Raw genomic sequence first — 20,511 nt, 5'->3', positions numbered from 1 at the left:
TGCTGAAGGCAGTGGATCATACTGTTTGCTGCTAGGGCTGCTAGAGACAACACTTGGCTCTCATCCAACATTAAGCACGTTGAGTTGACATTCTTGTTTGCTTGGAGGGGACTTGCCAAGGCAGAGGAGTGGAAGTGACAGGGAAATGAAAGGACCAAAACAGGATGTCTGGCTGACAGCAGGCAAAAATCTATCAGAGAGGTGAACCTGGCCACTTTGAAACGCAGTCACATTGAGCTCACTGCCCTTTTGGCAAAGGTTCTTTAGTTGGTGTGCCTCCTAGCTAGAAGCAGCTGATGGAGAGGATGTGCTACAGCAGGAGAGAGGAAGTGCAGCATTCAAACAAAAAGGAAGGATAGTAGGGTGAGAGCAAAGTATACTTGTTCTTGACTTTCTGAGGGTTGGATGATGACTTTTATATAACTAGAAATTTGAGCCCTACCCTGAATATGTTTCCAGGTGACAGGTAAATTCCGTGGGGGAGTGAATCCTTTTACCCGAGGTTGCTGTGGAAATGTGGAACATGTGCTATGCAGCCCCTTGGCTCCCAGGTAAGAGAAATGCTCTCAACTGGAAATGGGGGAGGTACAGTAGTTGTTGGGACAGAGGGAAAAAATTGTGCTTGGTTGGGCTCAAAAGTGAAAGGCCATTGATGAAATAACAAGGAAGTAAAGCAAAACACTCCTCAATGCAGAGCTTTGTGATAGCTGTTTTACTGTTGTATGGCTGTAACCTGTCCAAGCAGTTGTTTTCTTAATGTAATTCGTAACATAATCCCAGGAATGTTTGTTTAAAATGAGCATGTCAAATTATATGAAGAGCTGATACCTTTGTCTGCAGCAACTTGTTTATCCAGTGGATTTCAGTAACAAGGTAGGTTTCAGTGTGTTTTCATACTCCCAACATGACCTTTTGCTCTGTGCAGTCAATGTCCAGGTATTCCAGTCTGCTAGAGAAAGAGAAGGAATCTAAAATCAGCCTTTCTCCTTAAGACTTAAATCTAATTTAAGGCCACTGTGGCTTTCAATCTCACTGGCACTTTCATTATCATAAAACAGATTTTCAATGAGATCTACATCATGGAACTTGAGATTTTATTTATGGCTTTCTATTTTGGGGAAAATGGATTTATCGTTTCACGTTTTGAAATTGGGATTTTAATGCAATAGATCAGAGGGAGTATAAATGTCATAGGTGCTGAGCTGTTCAGCCTGCAAACATATTAATAATAGTACTACAAGAAGACTTATTTGAGCCTTTTCAGGGTGTTAAGCAACTCCAGACACTGACACTATTCTCTGTCCTTTTTTTCCCCTTCTTTGCTATGCAACAAATAAGTTCTAAAAGTCTGTTATATGTGTTGAGGTGAAGACACTGGAATAGCTGCTTCTCAAGCTTACCAAAACTTGAAAATCAGGTCAAGATACTTTAAGAGAGTCAGATACTAGAAGCTGGGAGCCACTCCTTTTGAGAGAGAGTGTAAATACTACTATCACCATGGCTCTTCTCAGACTTTTAGCAAGCAGAATATTTGTGTTTTGTGAAGACCTATTGAATTGTCCTGTATGTTGAAAGTCACTGAGTCATCACTGCTGGCATGTCCTATGCACTGGATAAAACAGAGAAAGCTTATGTGCACATACGTATTTATACATTGTCCAGCCACTGCCCAGTTGCACCTACAGAATTCTAGTCCAGTGAAAAGAAATTAGATATCTAAAGTCAGTCATTTCCCTTTAGATTTGTTGCTTCCTGTAGACCTGTTTCTTTTACCTCCATTTATTTGAACACTCAAAACACAATACAGAAACAAGCCACACACATCATCTTCTCCATATTAAATCCCTGTGTGCTGGGTCTTATTCCCCCAGTCACTGTCTTTTACCACAGGGAAGTTGTTTCATCGTAACTAGGTAAGATGGAGTAAGTCACTTTCATTGGCAGTAGGCCTCTCTCTCTTTGTGTGAGCTGTGCTCTTATCCATCAGTGCTTCAAAAGTTGCTTTGGTTTTTCAGTGCATCCTTTCCTTTTGCTCACTAAAAAATCCAAAGATCTTTTTATTAGTTTGTAATTATTACATCCATCTAAATAAATGGAATTTGCTTACGTAGATTCTGACACTTTCATGAATCACAGTGTGGAAGCAAGAAGATTTTCTTGTCTCTGTGCCTTGTTCTTAGGTTGTTCTTTATTTTAATGATGACTGTTGAACGATTACTCAGGTACATAGTTGAGCCCAAGAAAAAGCAAGCTGTGAGTGTGAAGCCTCCTTTCCTCAGACCTGATTTATCTGAGCGCCAGATCACAGTGAAGATCAGTGACAATGGAATCCAAGCCAACCTCAACCGGAGCAAGGTAAGGCAGCCTTCCTTCAAGTGCTGGTTTTGAAGAGCACGGATTGAGCATTATTAAGCCTGGGAATGAGTTTGTCATTGAATCTCTTTGAGATGATACATTTTTTGGAGGAAATTACAGAGGTTGGTTCCTTGTAATATATTTCATCCTCTGAAAGTAACCCAGGTTCAGTGACAGCAGCTCTTGATCCAGTAACAACTCTTTTTGCTTCTGGGCATCTGTTGGAAGATGTGGTTGTTCTTTGCAATAGTTACTGTCTCTCCCAAGAGTTTCCACCTCTGTGTTCAAATTAATTTCAACTAACCTAAAACATTGCGACAACCCTTGTACCACAAGGGCAGCTGTTCTACTTCAGGGAAGGTTTTGAGCTTCCAGACTGCAGGAAGGCTTGTGGTCCAGTGAAAGGAATACTGGCTCAGAAGCTGAATTCTCTCTTCCTATTTTTTCCATTTCTCTTGGCCTGAAATAGAGAAGGATTCTTTTAGTTATCTAAAAAGCAGTGGATTCAAAAGACACCACCTTGCAAGATTTATGTGAATAGTTACTAGTTACATTCTTTGGATAGTTACTTGCTGTGAGCTGCCTGGAAGGTTGCTGGAAAATGCTAGAAAACACCGTTGTCTTCTACCACATATTAATCAGCATGATGATAATGTTATTTAGCATGCCAAGTAGACTAGGACAGAGCATTTAAAATTGTACTGGCCTGTAATGACAATGCTAATTTTACACATGACAGTCCTTGTTGCAGTGGATGCTAAATCATGTTTGTCATTATAGGTGTAGGTAGTTCTTGTTCTATGCTACAACTAGCACTCTGACACATGGTGTTACTTAACCAGGTTGTGGATAATTATTGATTATTTGGTCATTTTCAGTCTAAAATGAGCCTGGAAGGTCTGGAGGATAAAAGTATTGATGTACAACCACCTCTCCCACCCAAAGGAGATCCAAGCAAGTACTCTGAGCTGAAAGGGCAGCTGGGGACCAATGAAGGTATAGTTGCACAATCAGTGTTTTATTTTTAATAGTAAGAAAATATTTTGGTCTCTTCAAAAAGCTTTTGGTATTCTTTCAAAACAGTAATAGAATCTGGGTGAAGGGTTTTTTTTTTCAGTTTACAAGAGCTCTGAGCTAGGGGAATAAACAGCAGGAAAGCAAGAAAAATGTCAGCTTGGAGTAGTTCATATAGGCCTAGGTTTGATGCTTCAGTTTCACAGTTTCTAAATCCTTTTAAACCCTTTTTAAAAAATTTGATTGTTTAAGATGGAGAATAACATTTTGAACTAAGAAATCAGAAATATCAGTATGAAATGCTTTGACATTACAAACTGAATTATTTCATATCTGAAAATGTGAAACTAAAGCTTTAATACTATTTTTTAAGTCTCTTTTTTTTCTCCCAAACAAAACTAGCAGCTGAATTTAACCCAAACATGTAGTATTTAAAATTATAGCAAAACTGCTACTCACCAAAATATGTCACCTGATGTAATAAATTATAACTTGTTTCTCCTCTTTAGATTACTGATCTGTCAGCAACATACTTTTATTTCCACAGGGGGTCCATTGTGGAATTCTGCACAGAAGGCCTGCAAGTTTTATTCTATCTAGAACAGATCTGTTTGCAGAGGACTGTAGATAGCAAGGATTAGGGATGATAGTGTTCTGTCCACACATTTTAATGGCAAATCCTTTCTCGTTTCCTTTCACAGAAGGTGGCCTTTCTCCCAAAATGATCAGCCCTCCTACACCTGCCATGTACAAGTACCGACCAGCTTTCAGCAACAATCCCAAAGTGCACTACCATGCTACAGCTGAGCAGGTGAGAGAGCCTGGGAGAATCTGCTCCCAACACCAGGAAGCATGGAGCTGAGGATTATTTCACCACAGGGTTCTAGTGAATATCAGAGTGTACAAGTAAATAACAACGTTTGGTTTTGTTCTGCGATAGCGTGTATTTTCACTGTGCTCCTTATGAAAGCATGTCTGCTTTTGCAGCTTTCCTTTTCTGAGCTTGTCACGTCTGTCCTGCTGACAGGTGTGCCCTGCTGTTTTACCACTGTCTTAGTCTGATGATGAGATGCTGAGAAGTGTCACCTCCCATTGACTTCTCCTGACACAGATGCCAACTCATATTCACTTCAGAGGGAGCTGGGCATGCTTAGTGCTTTTCTGGATCAGACCCTTTAGCCAACAGACAACATGCTTGGTAGATTCCCTTAGATGTCAGCTTGCAAAACAGAAACAACTTTTAAAACATCCCAAGAGATATTTTAGTTGAAATTAATGGAAGATTCCTGATATTTGACCTTCCTTACCACCTTCTCAACACAGCTGAGTTATATAATGGAAAAGAAAAATAGGCTTCCTAACACTTGGCATCATTCCCTCCTGTCAAGAAAACTGAGGTCCAGACAATTTGAGAGACTTGCACTTGACCTTTTGACTGTTTTCTCCCTTGCTTAGGAGTTTTGAAACAGTTTACACTGTTTTCTTTGGAAGCAGACTACAAAACTGTGCCTACTGCTAATAGGCTTGTTTTTCTTACTTATTTCTCATGGATTTGTTGCAAAAATTCCTTTGCCCTCTAGGACCTAAAACCAGCAGTTCAAAAATCATTGGTATAACTTGTATAGTTGCAATTTATATCAAAATCTTCATAGACCAGTGCAGATATCCTTAAAACACACATACCACACACATGGTTTTCATGTAATTAATTTCACCAACTCCTCCAATGGCATACCTGCAATAAAAAGAGGGAGGTAATATAGGTAAAGAAAGGAAAATATGGTAGAGATATATAGACTACAGCAATTCTGGAATAACACAGACTATTCCTTAAATGGTGAAGAAAACTGTTATAGTATCTTTCTCATTTTGAAAACACAGATGGTGATAGATAGTGGAATTCCAGCTACCACCAAGTTAGGGTTTCAGTCTTACTGCAAAAACTATAAATCTTGTTCTTTGGATTTACCACTTAATGAAGAAAAGATTGGCTTATGAAAGGTAACAACAGTGTATTCACTGTATTCAGGAAGTTTAAAATCCTATCCTCTTCACTTTATTACATTAAAAATGGCTTGACATACAATTAAAAATATTCTATATACAGGTACCAGCTAGCAATTTTGAGCTGGGAAACTGATAGTGTTTTGGGTCATGATGCCGAAAGTCAACCGTGGAAGAGCAAGTGTATTTTATTCACTCAGTACACAGGGACAGATGCAATCTAAATAGAGGTCAGGGTCTGATAAGGCCAGGAGACTGGATGGTGCTATGGAATAGTAACAGGGTACAGTAGATTCACTCTGAGGATTAATGTTTTGATCCTAACCTAAAAAGATGTTGTTACTACAGGCTGACTGGTGTGCACACAGTCAGCTTTGTGGACTTGTTCAGTTTTATAGTAGTCACAACTTTCTAGTAGTCAAGTGGGAATATTATAAAAATGAGTTCATTTGGCAAGCAGATAGGATAGCATTTGTTTGCCAAGCTATGTCTAAGTATATGGTACAGAAGGAAAGAGACTACCTGGGGTGAGGATTATCATGTTGTCTCTTCTGTATCAGTTCTTCAGCTTGTCAGTGTAATTCTGCTTTTGAGCAGTGAAAGCTGTTAGGAAAGGGGGACCAGGGCACGAGGATAAGTAACGCAAATACACTTACAAGCTATGTCATTGCTCTCTCCTTCTCCTTACAGGCTGTCACTTGGTCTCCTTTTTCCAGAGAAGGCCAAATTCAGCACTGTGCTGCAGCAGATAGTGAGCTGGTTTACATATTTCCCTATCTTCTAGCTCAAGGAAAAAACTTGAAGAGAAATTTAGAATAAAATAGATTTTTGCCAGTTATGCTTTTTTGGATAATTTTCCTTAAAAATAAATTAGATAAAGAACAATCTGCATTGATTGCATTTCTGATTAAATATGTGACTGATAATAATTATTTTTTTGCAGAGCCAATGTAGCAAATTTATTGTGCATTATGGCAACATCTTCCTTAAAAATAATTTAAAAAAATATTTGCTTAGCACAGAATGGAATTTTAAGTAAACAGAACTGTAACCAATCTTTCACAGAGTAAACCAAAATGAAGTCCTGTCTATTTTCAGTGCACATAAATAAATGATGGCCTATGTTTCCTTGTTTGTTGTGGCCGCTCTCTCTTAGATAGGCAATAAAAAAAAGAGAAAACGGCTTAATTTTGTTGTCTAAATGGTAGGAAGGAGCCTCTCTGCTTTAATTAAGCTTAGGTGCTTGATTTTGAAGACCTATGACTGGAAATTCAGAATTACTGCATATTCATAGCTCTGAGTAAAGTCGATAAGTGTGCTGGTCCCCAGTGTGTTGAAATTAAGCCTAAATTATTTCTGACTCAGCACACAAAACCAGACATCCCTCAATTCAAGAGCTATTTGTAGAAAACTTGAAGTGAATTGCTTTTTCCAAGGGCAGTATTATCAGGTTACAATCTGATTTACCTTGACTGAGACTCGAGTCTCAGTATGGAAGGTATTTCATTCTGTTTTTTCAGTGTCCATGTATTGACATATTTATTACTGTCAATATTATTTAACACTTATTATTAATAACTCCTCCTTGCTTCTAAGATGCTTATGCCCATGCTGAACAGGAGTTAGGAGATTCCTTATATTGAACCTGTGTCATAGCTGGGCTGAGAGCCTGAGAGACCTACAGCTCTTTTCTTCCCCTGCACTCACCATGGAGAGCAAACCTGTGCTTACGTATCATTGACTTCTGTTCCTCATATTCATCTCTGTTTTAGATCACCATGCAGGAGGGACATAGTCAAGGGGCTCTGATAGAAGAGGATGGCAGGAGCCTTGATTATCAGTCTGAACCCAGCCTGGACATCCCCAGCTACCGGAAGAGCTCCCTCCACAAGACCTATCAGTCTTCCCCACTCCAGATAGATTCCTTCGCTGTCAATTCACGATCCCTGAGCCTGAAATCTGCTGGCAGGAGAGGGACAGACAAGGTGCCCCTTCATCCAATGAAGTCTGAAGGGGCAGTTTCCACCCCTTACAAAAGCATATTTTCTCCCAATTCCCTGTCAAACAGAAATGGGAGTCTTTCATATGACAGTTTGCTAAACCCCATGTCGCCCCCGGGGAGGAAGTGCATTGCCCATTCTGCAGTCAGCTCTGTTGGGTACCACTCCCCATATTTATCAGCCAAAATGTGCCACCTGCGGGGGAGCGAGCTGCAGCACCAGCCCCCGCAGAGCTTCAGCCCCGTGCTGGGGGCCCCAGCTCCACATCAGAGAGACCCCTCCCCAGTCCGCTATGATAACCTTTCCAAAACCATTATGGCATCCATCCAGGAGAGGAAAGAGATAGAAGAGAGAGAGAAGCTCCTTCACTCGCACCCTGATTCCGTGTTTGCAGACTCAGGTGTCTATGACACCCCTAGCTCTTACAGCCTCCAGCAAGTCAGCACGCTCTCTGAAGACCCACGCAGCATGGCAATGAGATACGGATCTAGAGACAATCTGATGGCTGCTAGCTTTAGCACAAGGAACCCTATACTGCAGTCCTCAGTGTCCTCACTCTCAAGTGCAATGACAAGAGCACCAAGGACTTCCACAACCTCTCTGCAAGCTGATTTAGCCAATAATAATGTCCAGTCCCATCAAGCACTACAGGGCAGGGTGAGCAATGGCTCCTACAAATCCCCAGGCCACCAGGTCTCATCGTCCCCCACAGGGATGCCTAGGTCACCCTCTTATGGAGGCCCAAAGGCTGTCTCGTTTGTAAACACTGTGGAAATTACAGAGGTGCAATCAGTGGGAGCACAAAGGTATGTACTGGTTTAGGTTCTGTTTAGCAAGGTGAATGTGTGAGCATGTGTGAAGCACTTTGCAGGAGGCATGACCCAGATTACATTTGCTGTGAGGCAGCGAGGGCAGGAGGTTTGTGGGTGCTCTTCAATTTTATGATACCATCCTGACAGAATGTTCGCACATTTGCTGTAACTTGAACTAGAGGTGGTCATTTAAGTTGCAGAAGTCATAGTGATTTAGTGTCTTAGCTGAACTGCCTAATTATTTGCAAGATACAAGGCAGATTATCCCTCCTGTTATGTATAAAAAAGGTTTAGTTGGCAGCCTAAAGGGAGGCTGAACACAGCTTGCACACAAAGGCAAAGCTGAGATCACAGTACATGCAAGTATAGCCTGAACTAAGGGACTCAGGGGCTGTGGCCAGTCGTGGAGATTGTGCTCGGTGTAGAGAGCTGTGTATTTAGGTACGTTGAGTGCCCCATCATACAGAACTGGTGATAAAAGCAGAGAGCATCTTGCCATTACCTTAGGGCTTCACTATCTCCTTCCTCTCTGTGAGAAAGCATGGGGAGAGAGGATTTGCTGTGCTGAGAGCTGCAGGATGTGGTATCTGAGAAGATCCTCAGCTGCAGCTTCTGCATGCACTTTGATTTCTTTCTTTTCCTTCTGGAGACTATAGGTATGGAAAGTCTGAAAAGAGCTACATGATCCCACTGAGGATGCAGAATTTCAGCCCTGATGGGGCCAAGAGGGCTTGCCAGAAGTATTTAGGTTTTATTTGCATCTGGCACTTACTGCACTGTTCCGTTCTCCAGCTAAGGTGCCAGGTTTCTCACTCCAGCATTTTGGTGAAAGTTACTGATATGTGGGAGGACCATTATTGTAAGTCTCCTGAAGTTTCGCACCAGCACGTTTTTCCTGAATGTTTGCAAATGAACTGTAGTTGTTAAGATGATTTGTCTAATGGTGTAAGATCTAAAATTCAGTAGCTAGACAGCCATTCTCTCCTTTTTATATGTATTAAAGAATTTAGTTTCTTTCAGTTAAAGAAGACCTGTGGACTTTTTTTGCCTCTCTGCCCTCTGTTTGAGACCTGGATGTGTCCACTGTTGCTGTAGGGAAGATGCTAATATGAAAATCTGTTTGCCTTTTCTTAGTCTCTGCTTCTTGGTTATGCTGCCAGCCTGTTGGTCCCACTGCTTTTACTTGTTGCTTGTTTAAAATGTGAAGCCTCTAAATTCACTTCAGCTCAGCTCTTTGAAGTGATGAAAAATACGGTGTCCGGTAAAAGTGGTCTAGCTATTAAATAGCTACAGATTCCATCAGATGTTAAAAGAAAGTTGCAGACATATGATACCATTGCAGAAGATATTTTTTACTCCAGTTCCTGAAGTCAAGTCAAGTACCTAGTTTAATGAAGTTGAAAAGCTTGAAGTTTTTAACTTAGAGAAGTAAATCTCCCACAAGCATTCTGTGCTTTGTACACCTACCATGTTTTTTCTGTCATCAACACTACAAATGACTTTCCCTCCTCCCCTCCCCCTTAACACTCCCCAGCTCCTTTCTGCCTTGTTTCAAAAGGCAGACTATGTTCTTCAGGAGAATTTCAGCACTGAATTAGGGCTTCTGTAATGCTTTGGTGAGGCAAATGCAGAATTTGGTCCCTGCATATTTTGGCTGTTTGGGGATACAGCAGTTTTATGAACCCACACAATATTTTTGTTATATTTAATAATGTGTTTTGCTGGTTCAGATACCCACAGCTGCATTCTGTACTGCAAGGACAGCTTGGATGTGTAGCAGAAGCTGGGCTGGTGTGAGCTGATGGACCTGCTGCTCCAGCTCCAGAGTACAGCTGTCAGACCAGGGTGACACATAAGAAGTTCTTTTAGCTTTGGAGCTATTCTGAGACTATCAAGAGCTGTGTAAAAGTCTGGGGTAGTTTGTTTTGTTTTGCAGACACGTGTAAAGAAAGAAATAGCCTTTTGAGTACAGTTAATCAATCAAACCCTGTGGCCTCCAGAAACAGTCAGGGTGGTCTGAAATAGCTCAAGCTGCCTCAGTTTGCAGGCAGAAAGAAAGTGTTCCCTTGTTCCCTTTGGAAGGTACTTCAGTCTCCTGTCACTGCTGCTGGCAGGAGCCAGTCTTAAGCTTCAGACTGAGGCAAACCCAAGCAGACATCCAGTGTGCAGGAGTGAGATGGGAGAATACAGCAGCCCCTGGTTGTGCTGGCACTTCCAGAACATACACAAATTCCTTGGTAGGCTTTTATCTAATTACTTTGTGAGTCCTGAGGACAAGGCACATTAAGCTTTAGTGCACAGTGGCCTAGATTTAAAAGATCTTTAGAGGAAAGCCTGTAGTTCATGCTCCCTGGCAGTAGGTCATAAAGAGTCCATCTGGAATATGGTCTTTAATTACAGGCATCCTAGAGTGCTTCCTGACTTGATTCAGTTTGTGTCTTCTGTCATAAAAAAGTCTTAACGCTTCACCTCTTCTATGTCCCTCAGAGATGAGCAATATAATTTTGTATAACTGGATATTTAACTGGGAAGTGGGTTTTTTCTGAGTATTTCTGATTTTAAGACACAGTTTAGCTTAAGGTCAATAGTTGTGACATTTAAATCCTCCTGCACCCTACAAATGCTTATGCAATTAGTTTATTTCAACAAAGCATTTAAGCAAGTAATTAAATGAAAAAATATTACTAAGATCTGATCCACTGACCTAATGGCAAAATGGATCCTCCCATTTCAGCGGCTTTACATCAAGTACATTGGCTTCAACCACTTCACTTCCACATGCAACACTGGAAGTCAGGGTAACAGTGATAATCGTTTATCCTAAATGAAGCTTTTGTGCTATCACACTTTGGTCACTAACGTTGCATCTTTTGATATTTCTTCTGATGCAGGGATGACATGCAGTTGAAGACACCTCACAGTAAAATAAATGGACAGCCAAAAGGAATATCCAGGTTGGGTTCAACATCAAGTTCCCAAGGGACACCTGTCAGTCCTGCTAGACACTCAAATGTTAAGAAGGTGTCTGGAGTTGGTGGAACCACCTATGAAATTTCAGTGTAAAATTTTAAAAAAAACACAACAAAATTTAAAAAAAAAAAAAAAAAGAGCCATCCACTCAGCCAGCCATGAAGCTAGAAGCACTGTGAAGACTCAAATAACAGCAAAGAAGGAGCAGCAGGAGCCGGCCACTCTCCTTTTCTTGTTTTGGATTTGTTCTGTTTTCAGCTTTTGTTTTTGGCCAAAAAACAGCTGCAGCCTTACTCTTGAGGGAATAAAATTGTACAGTCTATCAGACTCTTCCTGCACCGACAGACAGGAACTGGCTATGACCAAACACCACGACCACAGAGCGGATTTCTTTATCGCAGGAGAGCGCTAGAGCCATTGTGCGTGCGTCTGTCCAACAAAGCTGTTGTGTACTAGTTGTGCTGTGGAGAAGTATGGTCGGTCCAGGATTATTCAGTTTTTCCTGTGCCCCTTCCCAGTTCTTCTGGCCAGTGATGTGTCCAGCAGGAGTCAGAGGCCCAATTGCTGTTTTCCTACCAACGTGGAAAGCAGGCTTCCTCTGCCGGGCAGTCTGTGGGTGTGAGAACGGCTCTGTGTCCCCCAGGCATTGCAGGTTGGGTTCCTCCTCCTGGGAGGGAAGCAGGCGAGGGCAGTTTGGCCACAAATGCCATGTTGTCTTTAAAAACCTCCTGGCTCCATGGTCCCAGGAGCAGGAGAAGGGATAGCAGCAGCTTCTCACTGTTTGCCATTCACCTCCCTGTGTGTGAAATTGTGTGTGCGTGTGTGTGTCTCTTGTGGACAAGGACTGCAACACCAGTAAGGATCTTCCACTCTGACCTCTTGCTCCCTCTGGTTTTTAAAGGCTTCTCTGACTCGGAAACAAAATCAACCAGATTAGAAAGGAAATGTGTGGATGGGAACAAATCTTAAACAGCTGTCAGCTGCTTTCCTTGCATGGTCCTTATTACCTGTTGGATTGAGGCAGTAACAGAGTTTTACTGCCTTGCCCTGGTGCCATCTGTGTAATCCTGCAGCAGGGTTATCATGATCTGGTGAATTTACAGTATGTTTAACTGACCCAAGCATACATCTAAAGGATATACATTTTCTGTCTGCCTAATGACTAGCACATTCCCTCTGGTCTTCAGTAGTGTTCAACAAAGGATTTTCCATTTGGGTTGTTTTTTTTCCCCTGGGGAACAACTTTTTAAAACAATATCAATCAAATCTGTTTAACATTCTGAGGTTTCCTTTTCCTGTCTCCAGAAAACTACACGTACTTTGTTGGATTTAAAGACAATTTTACTATAAGAAGCAAGGGGTGCATTACTTTTGTCACAAACACAAAGACTCCAGCAAAGCTAATTTTGGGACAAATGGATTATTTTTTTCTTTCCTCCATTCCTTGTCTCCTTCTCCTTCCCATTCAGTTACCACCTCAGAAGTCAAAAGTACTGAGATCTGAACCAATGCTAACTAGCCAGATCATATGTGCAATTAAGAAGATCCTGAGTGACTATTGCCAAAGTCACTAAAAGGTATTATTTATCACTGAGCCAGTCAGCATAGAAAACCTCAGTTCCCACCTGAGTCTCCTGGTGAACAGTTTTGACTAGAGAGCTAAATTAGTAATTTTTCAGGGTATTTGTTTCAAGGTTTTGAATCCTTTTCAGTCCTTGACTCCAGCTAGTTGGTAGCAATTCAGAATGTGTTGATGACATCTTACTTTCATGCATGTTGAAATTAATTATTCCAGAAGGCAAATATTGACTTCAGTTTTGCCTGGTTAAAATTTATCTTTTGATTTGATAAATCTTTACATCTGCTGCAATACATTATTATGATGTCCCTTGTATATCACATCATTTTTTGGAGAGGAAGGTTGAAGAAAACAAGAAAGCTAATGATCTGTCTGTGTAATGTTCTGTGGTGTCTGAAGGGAGAAACCTGGAAAGAAATGGAGCTACAACAGGCCAAAGTTATGAGACAGTGAACTAGCAATCAGTGTGCATTTTGTTATCTTGGTGGTATTTTAAATGCCTACTGTAGGGATATTGCAGAGCAGAGTCTTTCTATGCAGATTTGATGACTGGCATGTAGGATTTTGTCTTTAGCTGAAGGTACCATGGTACCAGAAAGATGCTGGCAAACTGAATCAGGTATGGATGGAGCAATATATTAAAAGACTGGACAGGCTGGCTGATGAGAAGATTTAAAGGGCTAAAAACATATCACTGGCTGAGCAATGAAGTGGAAATTGAGTATCATAATTTTACAAATATGTCAGTTCAAAGATGTAAAACCAAAGGTAAATCAAAAGGTTCTCACTGGTCTACATTTAGAAGGGGGCAGAAAAGATGGAAGGGAATGGGCAGTGGAATAGTCTTCCAAGGAAGAGTATTGGTGAAACAGAATCACAGAATCATTCTGGTTGGAAAAGACCTTTATTGGAGACTAACTTTTTAGGACAGGCAAACTATATTAGGATAATTAATTTTACAATTTCTGCAAGAGGTGAACCTGCAGGGGCAAGGGGCTACATCAGATGGCCTTATAGATTTCTTCCATCTTTAACTGTTACTAATCTGCAACTCTGCCCTGAGGTTTACTCCTCAGGAAGATGCAGTACTTCCTCAAGGACTGGAATTCACTCTGATGCATAGAGTATCACAAGAGTTACTTGTTTTTAAAGTATCATGTATGCCATATGTAAGCCCTGAAAATGAGGGCTTTTGTGACACACTGAATTTGGGCTAGGGAGCTAGACAAGGGCACATTTTATCATGAATCTTTGAATATGTACATGAAATTCATGCAAGCAAGGCTGAAAATTTGCACCAATGTAATATTTGAGATTTGCATCCCAGTGATGCTCCACTCTGATCGTTCTTTCTCCTGCATTTATAAAAAGCTACTGAAGAACTTGAAAGGCTGAAGAGCCTTTGAAGTTAACTACATTAGTTCATGAGAGAATTTCTCAGTATGACTAAACACAGTATTTTGTGTGTAAAGCACTAATATCCAGGGTTATTTTGACATACTTCATAAGGGGTAAGGGAAGAAAGAATGGATGCACTGTGTCTTTACAGGTTCATATGTGAGGATTATATCTTGGAAGCAGTTTTGCCCACAGTTCAGAGACGTTCAACTTGTTAATAGGTTTACAATGGTACCAATCAGGGTTTTTTTGTTGTTTTGTTTTGTTTTGTTTTCCTTTTGAGGTTTGCATGTAATTCAGTGCACATAGCCTGGAGTAAATTATTCAAATCTTCTGAAAGAATAATCTAAGCAGAACTGTTAACAGGAGGTTGAATGCAGCAAATCCAGCCTCATTTCCATCCAAGGCACTGAACCTGCAGCTATTTTCTCATAAACGTTAGTGTCTGTTTCTGTAGCTCCTGTTGCAGGACTGGGGACCTATTTCATTCTAGAGCAGACTAGCCCATGTTAAAGTATAGTTCTTCAAGCAGTTTACAGATTAGCAGTAAGGTTCCTCTGCCCAGGTAGTCTCTTTTTATATAGACACTGCAGGCCAAATTTGCTGGTGTAAATTGGTGTGGCTCCATCAATGCTCATTTAAGTGATGCTAATTTACAGTAGGTGGGGATCAGCCATGCAAATCCAGCACAAGTTAACACATTTTGTAAAGTAGCTTCTCTATTTTTGTCATGTTTATTTCATGTTTCAGAAGTCTTAAATCTTTTCAACATGTTTTTATTTTTAGCTGTGGATTGTATTACTTATTTAAAAAAACAGCAATAGTTTTTGTTTAGTTTATGCATCAATTTTCATTGCATATTGCATTTTATTAGCCATTTGTTCCCTGTTTATACACTCCCATTTAGCCTCCAGGTTTTCATTGTGGTTCAATCTGCCTTGAAAAGTTGGATTTCTGTATCTTTAATTGTATAATATATTGAGTATTATGAAATTAAATGTACCTTATTACATGGGTGGGAGAGAGAGGAAATATTTTTACTTGAAGCCTTAATATTTTCTTTTTTTACTACTTTGTTTGTTGACCTCATAGGAAAGTCTGAATAGCAAAGACTTTGAAACTTTGGGCCAAATACTGCACTGATGTACAACCAGCATTTGGCCTATTATGTCAAAACTGGATGCAGACATAACCAGAAGTGAACAAGGGAAAAAGCCTCAGGTGGTGTATTTTCCTGAAGATCATTAATACAGTCTCAAATGTGTCTGTAAGCAAGTACATTAAAGAAGTCTTCAAGTCTTGAATTTTTAAGAAAGGTGATAGCAGGAACTGCCCTTAGTATCTTACATTTGCATTTTCTTTTTAAATTAAACAAAAAAAAAATATGTAATTAATTAGTTTGGTTAAAGTCAGCTCTAAGGGTTGCACGGAGCTATGTGTTAGTAGCCATGTGCAGCAAATGAACCGTGTTGTGTTGCTGTTTTAAAATTGCTAACCAAACATATAATGCTGTGTCAGCCTGGCCTAAGATAATCACCTCCTGGGCGTTACAATGGACGTTCCTCAGATGATGCCTATTCTTCTATAAGCCTAATGTGGAAATTGCAATGTGGTTTTCTTTGGACTATATCTGTGGTCCAGACTAGAGATATAGATATATATAGATATTCAATATTTTTTTGTGTGTGGGAAAGACGGGGTCACGGTTGCTGTCTCTGACAGTCTGGAAAGTTAATGTTGAACCGTTTTTATGGTCTGTATTTCACCTGTTCTGCCACCTTGAATTGTTGGAATGTATCCGTGCAGGCTTTGTGGAGCTCTGTCTGTAACCTTTTTTGTGGCTCTCGTAATACATATATATTTTTTAAACCTTTGAGTCACTTCAGTACTTTCAAGTGTCCCGTTTTCCCCGATGAGCTGCTCCTCAGACGCATTCATTTGCTGAGGTGGTTGATGGTGCACTGCTCTTTTTCACTTCCACTTGTGCAAAACGTGAACTGAAACAGAACTGGAAAGGCCAGTTTCAGTGCAAAATCTGCAGGTGACAAAATATTAAAAGAAGTGATTGCAGGTTAAGTCTCATTTTCAAGGTGCTTATGGTAGAGTAGAAAATATGCTGAGTCTTTTTAGAGTGTCTCCTAGTTGTGACCAGTGGATCATGCTGGTAAGGCCACAGTATGTGGTCCATGAAACAACACTAAATGAAATTTTCTTTAGTGGTTTTTATTGAAGTTGTGGGGTTAATAGGGATCCTGTGGTCTAGCACAATTGTGAATCACTACTACAGAGTAACTGTGGAAAAATATTATATTGATGTTTGTTGAACTGTGCTATCCAGGATATCTGGATTTGCACATCCAAAAGATGCCAATTTTTTAATGTCTTCCTCTATCTATATGTTTCTAGGCTTTGAAAATACAGCTGTTAGATCTGTAAGACTGGTTTAAACATACATAGCTGCCAAGTCCTCCTAACAGCAGCTGCTGCAGGACTCCTGATGCCATAATTTGCATATATAGACTAATTACATTAAGCAAGGATCCATTCAAGCATGTTCATCATAAATGCCAGTCATATTTGTTTGCTGTCATGTCTTCACATGGCAGAGATTACTTTGTATATAAAATGGCCAAAAATATAATTACCAGGCTCCACTGATGTTGGCTAAATCAAACAAAATTGTATAAACTCATGATCTGTTTTAGTACACTTTATTTAAAGACATCTTGGCTTACAGTGATCTCTTTCTAAGTAATGGATAAATTATCCAAGTTTGTATTCACTTCTCCGTTATTGTTCTCTTTTATTCTGCAGGACAAGTTTCAGTTCACATTTTGGAACATAATAAGGAGAGACAAAGGAAACTATTTATACAGGTGAATATATCTTTTAAGAGAGGGAGAGGAGCAGTTATATGATAAGTTGATTAGAATTACTGTCAAAATAGGTTTTGTTCACCTTGTCACAATAACTTGCAATTTAAAGTAGGGCTTATTTCACAGCTGGTATCACTGTAACCCTGAAACATTTAAAAATGTCTTGGTTAGACATTTCAAGTTATATGAAGAAATATTATCTGCTTTTACAGATTAACAACAGTCCCGTGATGGTACATTTTACAGTGCCTTATATATATGTGTATATATATATGTATATATATAATGCCTATATGTATATAATGTGTACATAATTGTGTACATATATTCAAGTAAAACTAGTGACAGGTGTCCCTATCTGATGTGTTTTAAATGGATCTGATCTGTGTTGATAGAAAAAAAAATTGTTGTATCAGCAGCAAAATACGAAACCAAAAATACTTACTAAAATGTAAGCAAATAAAATGACTGGAAACAGTGTTACTGCCAGTGGTTATGTTCCAGGCCATGGAAGACTGGTAAGCAGACCCACCATTTTAAGGGATATTTAAGGGATGATGAAAGCTTGGAGAAAGTGAAGAATATGTAAGAACTTGAGGGGTAATGAGAGCATCCAGTGCTCCGACCTATAAAGGAGAGGTGCAGGAGGGGATGGGCTGAGTCTCGGGAAGCTGAAACCTTACTCAAACCATCAGAAATTGCCTCAAACAAGTAGCCTTCAGAAAACTGGCTCCTGGCCATGACAACAAGAATCCTTCTGCCCCACTGGCATCAATGATATTTCACCAGTTCTGTCAAATGGGCAAACTGAATCCTCCCTAGTGTTTTTTTTTTCTGCCAACAGGGTTGCAATATTCATGGCTCTAGCTAGATATGGAACAGGGACATGTGCAAAGCTTCAGGCAGAGGATCTTATCTAGAGAGAGAAAAGTGGCTTCTGTGGAGGAGACTCATCTCGTGACTATAAGGAAGGTGATTCATGTTTCCTTTCCCTTACAAATTATTTCCTGCTGCGTTGCCATCGTATGCGCCCTTTACACACGCATCCTTGTGTTGATTTCTCAGACAGTGAGGTTGGTATTTATTTGCGGGGAATAGAAAGCACTGACACAACCTATCCATACAGTATTAGATCTAGAATTAATGTGGCCTGAGATGGGCAGTACATGAGGGTATGTGAGCACTGGGGGCATTGCTGAGGTTTACCAATATTCCTAGACTGTGTTACAATATTTTGTCTATCCACTCCTCATTAAACAAAGTGATTTCTGCATTTGTGGTCTTAGACCAGTTTGATCAGACTATATGGCAGAAGTGCACACCTTAACTTATGCAGCAGATTCTGCCAGTTCATGAGCTTTTCTACAAGTTTAGTTGCATTTTAGAATAACAGGGGTGCCACAGGTAAGTCTGGTATTTTAAAAAGTATCCCCTTTCTGAAATAAAATAATTTTACAAATGTAAGTAATTAAAAAAACTGCTGTTCAGCAGACTTTGAGAAGTACCTGCCATGTAAAACCATGAGTGCCATATACTGCCACCTGAAGTTTATTTCACACCTTTAAGCTCCCTGCCTCTGCATGGAGCTTGTTATCCATCTGTTTCTTCAATATGGGGTAAGATCAAAATTTTAAGGAAGTATTTAAGCATTTTGTGTGTGAAATCCTCTCACTGAGCTTAGTGGTAACTGAAAGAAATGACAAGGAGGATTTGTCTGATTAGCTGGAGAAAAGACAATGCCTGGAACACTTTCAGGGGAAAAGTAGCCTTCCACACAAATGAAGGCACTGTTGTGTTGTGTTAGCACTGTTGTTTTGGAACCAAAGCATGCCCGTGACTTTGGGTTCAATAAGTCATGTTATCAACAGGTAAGTGGCTCCTGGGCAGTGGTTTCCTCCTGTGTTCACTGCTTCAATGGATATGAGGTGAATGGCTCCTCTGTGTGCATATGTGTTGAAAGCCTCATTCAGTTATGTAGGTGCAGAGCACATGGGGATCTTTGGATCAAAGATGACTTTTGAAAGCTCAAAAAATGGCATGATAATCTGGTTCCTGTGCACAGGTGGTTTAGTGGAACACAGCTTTACTGTCAGCTTTCTCTCTTGTTCATTCATTTGAACAGATGGTGAAAGAGTTGATTGTTGTTGTTTGTTTGTTTTTTATAAATACAAACTAATGCTACTTTGTCTTAAAAAACCTCACCTGGTAGAAATTGCAGCATCTGAGTAAATTCAGTGGGGAACAGCATGATCCAATTTTTGTACCCTGAATGTTATGAATCAACCCATCTGGCCTTGGGATCAGCCTTTATTTTCTCATTGACATAAATATAAAATAACAGATTTAAAAGCAGAGAACTAAGTAGTTATAAATAGGTGGTACTTGGTTATGACTAACTTTTTTAGACATAATATGAGATAATGCAGACAAACTGCTCTGTTGTTGGCCACGATCTCCTATATCTATACACACACGCTTCACACTGCTATCTTGCTGGCAATTGCCCAGAGTTAAGCTATGATCTACAGTAAGAGATGTACCAGTTGGATGTTCAGCTGGAAACATAGTTTGCACTTAAGGCCCAGGGATGGGCTTCAGGCATTCTGGCACTGGTTCCTGACTTCACTTCAAATTACTGCAGACTTGTACATCTCTCTGTGCCTCTTCACTCCTGGTCAGATGAGGATGCAACTTCCTGAGCTCACAAATGTGTTGTGCTTGTGAGAAGCTCAGACCCTATCATTGTGTGATCAGCTGGAGCCAAGCAGATGTGTCCCATAGGACATGAATGGGAAGAGGCAGTGTCAGAAGAGAGCAAAGGGCAGTTAGGTTTATTGTTGGCAAGAAAAAATTCCTCTGGTTTCTATCAGCATAAAGGATTGATTGGCTGAGTTAGGCAGCACACTGTTAAGTACACAGAAGTCTCTTCTTCCTGCTCCTGATGAATTTCTATCATTATTTTGCAGAATAACAGAAGGTTATGACACAGGCAGGGCTTTGATGAAGGCAGGGGTATAAGGCAGAATAATAACATAAATCTTCAGAGCCTTTTGACAGGTTTGGCTGGAGACTGAAAGCAGGCTGGCAGGGAAAAATTCTAATGGATTGCTGTTCTCACAGGATAGCCATTAGTTTTTGGCAATTCCACATTCTTCTGCACTTATCTTGGAGGGACAGTTTTAGTATAAAATGTATTTTTTAATTTTAAGCAGCAGCCAGTCTTTCAATGCCATGTCTGTGTCAAATGCACCATAAAAAAGCCAGAGTGAAGCATTGTAAAAGTAATTCCCCTCCACAAATTGCTGAAGTTGGCAACAAGAAAACATTGTGGTTTTTTTCCAGGCCAGTTTACAGTTCAGAGTTATATTTTGTATGAGCTATTAAATTGATTACAAAACATAAATTCAACCTAGAGTAACAGTAAATTGCTTATAACTCTTAATTTTGAAGATCTGAAATGCAGATTCAAAAAACTTGCATAAGATGGTACACTGTGTATTTCA

The 20,511-nt window shown here is 40.1% G+C and overlaps 1 protein-coding gene across 1 annotated transcript in view; it reads left to right on the top strand.

Moving 5' to 3' along the window:
• ZDHHC8 (zinc finger, DHHC-type containing 8) overlaps positions 1-11,248 on the top strand; it is a 20,612-nt gene extending 9,364 nt beyond the window's left edge. The window contains 6 exon segments of the mRNA XM_009997648.1: positions 460-551; positions 2,223-2,355; positions 3,234-3,351; positions 4,071-4,180; positions 7,146-8,179; positions 11,077-11,248. Of these exon segments, the coding sequence (XP_009995950.1) occupies positions 460-551; positions 2,223-2,355; positions 3,234-3,351; positions 4,071-4,180; positions 7,146-8,179; positions 11,077-11,248 (1,659 nt within the window).
• Positions 11,249-20,511: the final 9,263 nt, after the last annotated feature.

This window comes from Chaetura pelagica, unplaced genomic scaffold (genome assembly GCF_000747805.2).
Source record: "Chaetura pelagica isolate M959 unplaced genomic scaffold, ChaPel_1.0 scaffold45, whole genome shotgun sequence".
Lineage (NCBI taxonomy): Eukaryota > Metazoa > Chordata > Aves > Apodiformes > Apodidae > Chaetura > Chaetura pelagica.
The sequence above is the reverse complement of the archived record's forward strand: the minus strand, read 5'-3'. Positions and strand labels throughout refer to the sequence as shown.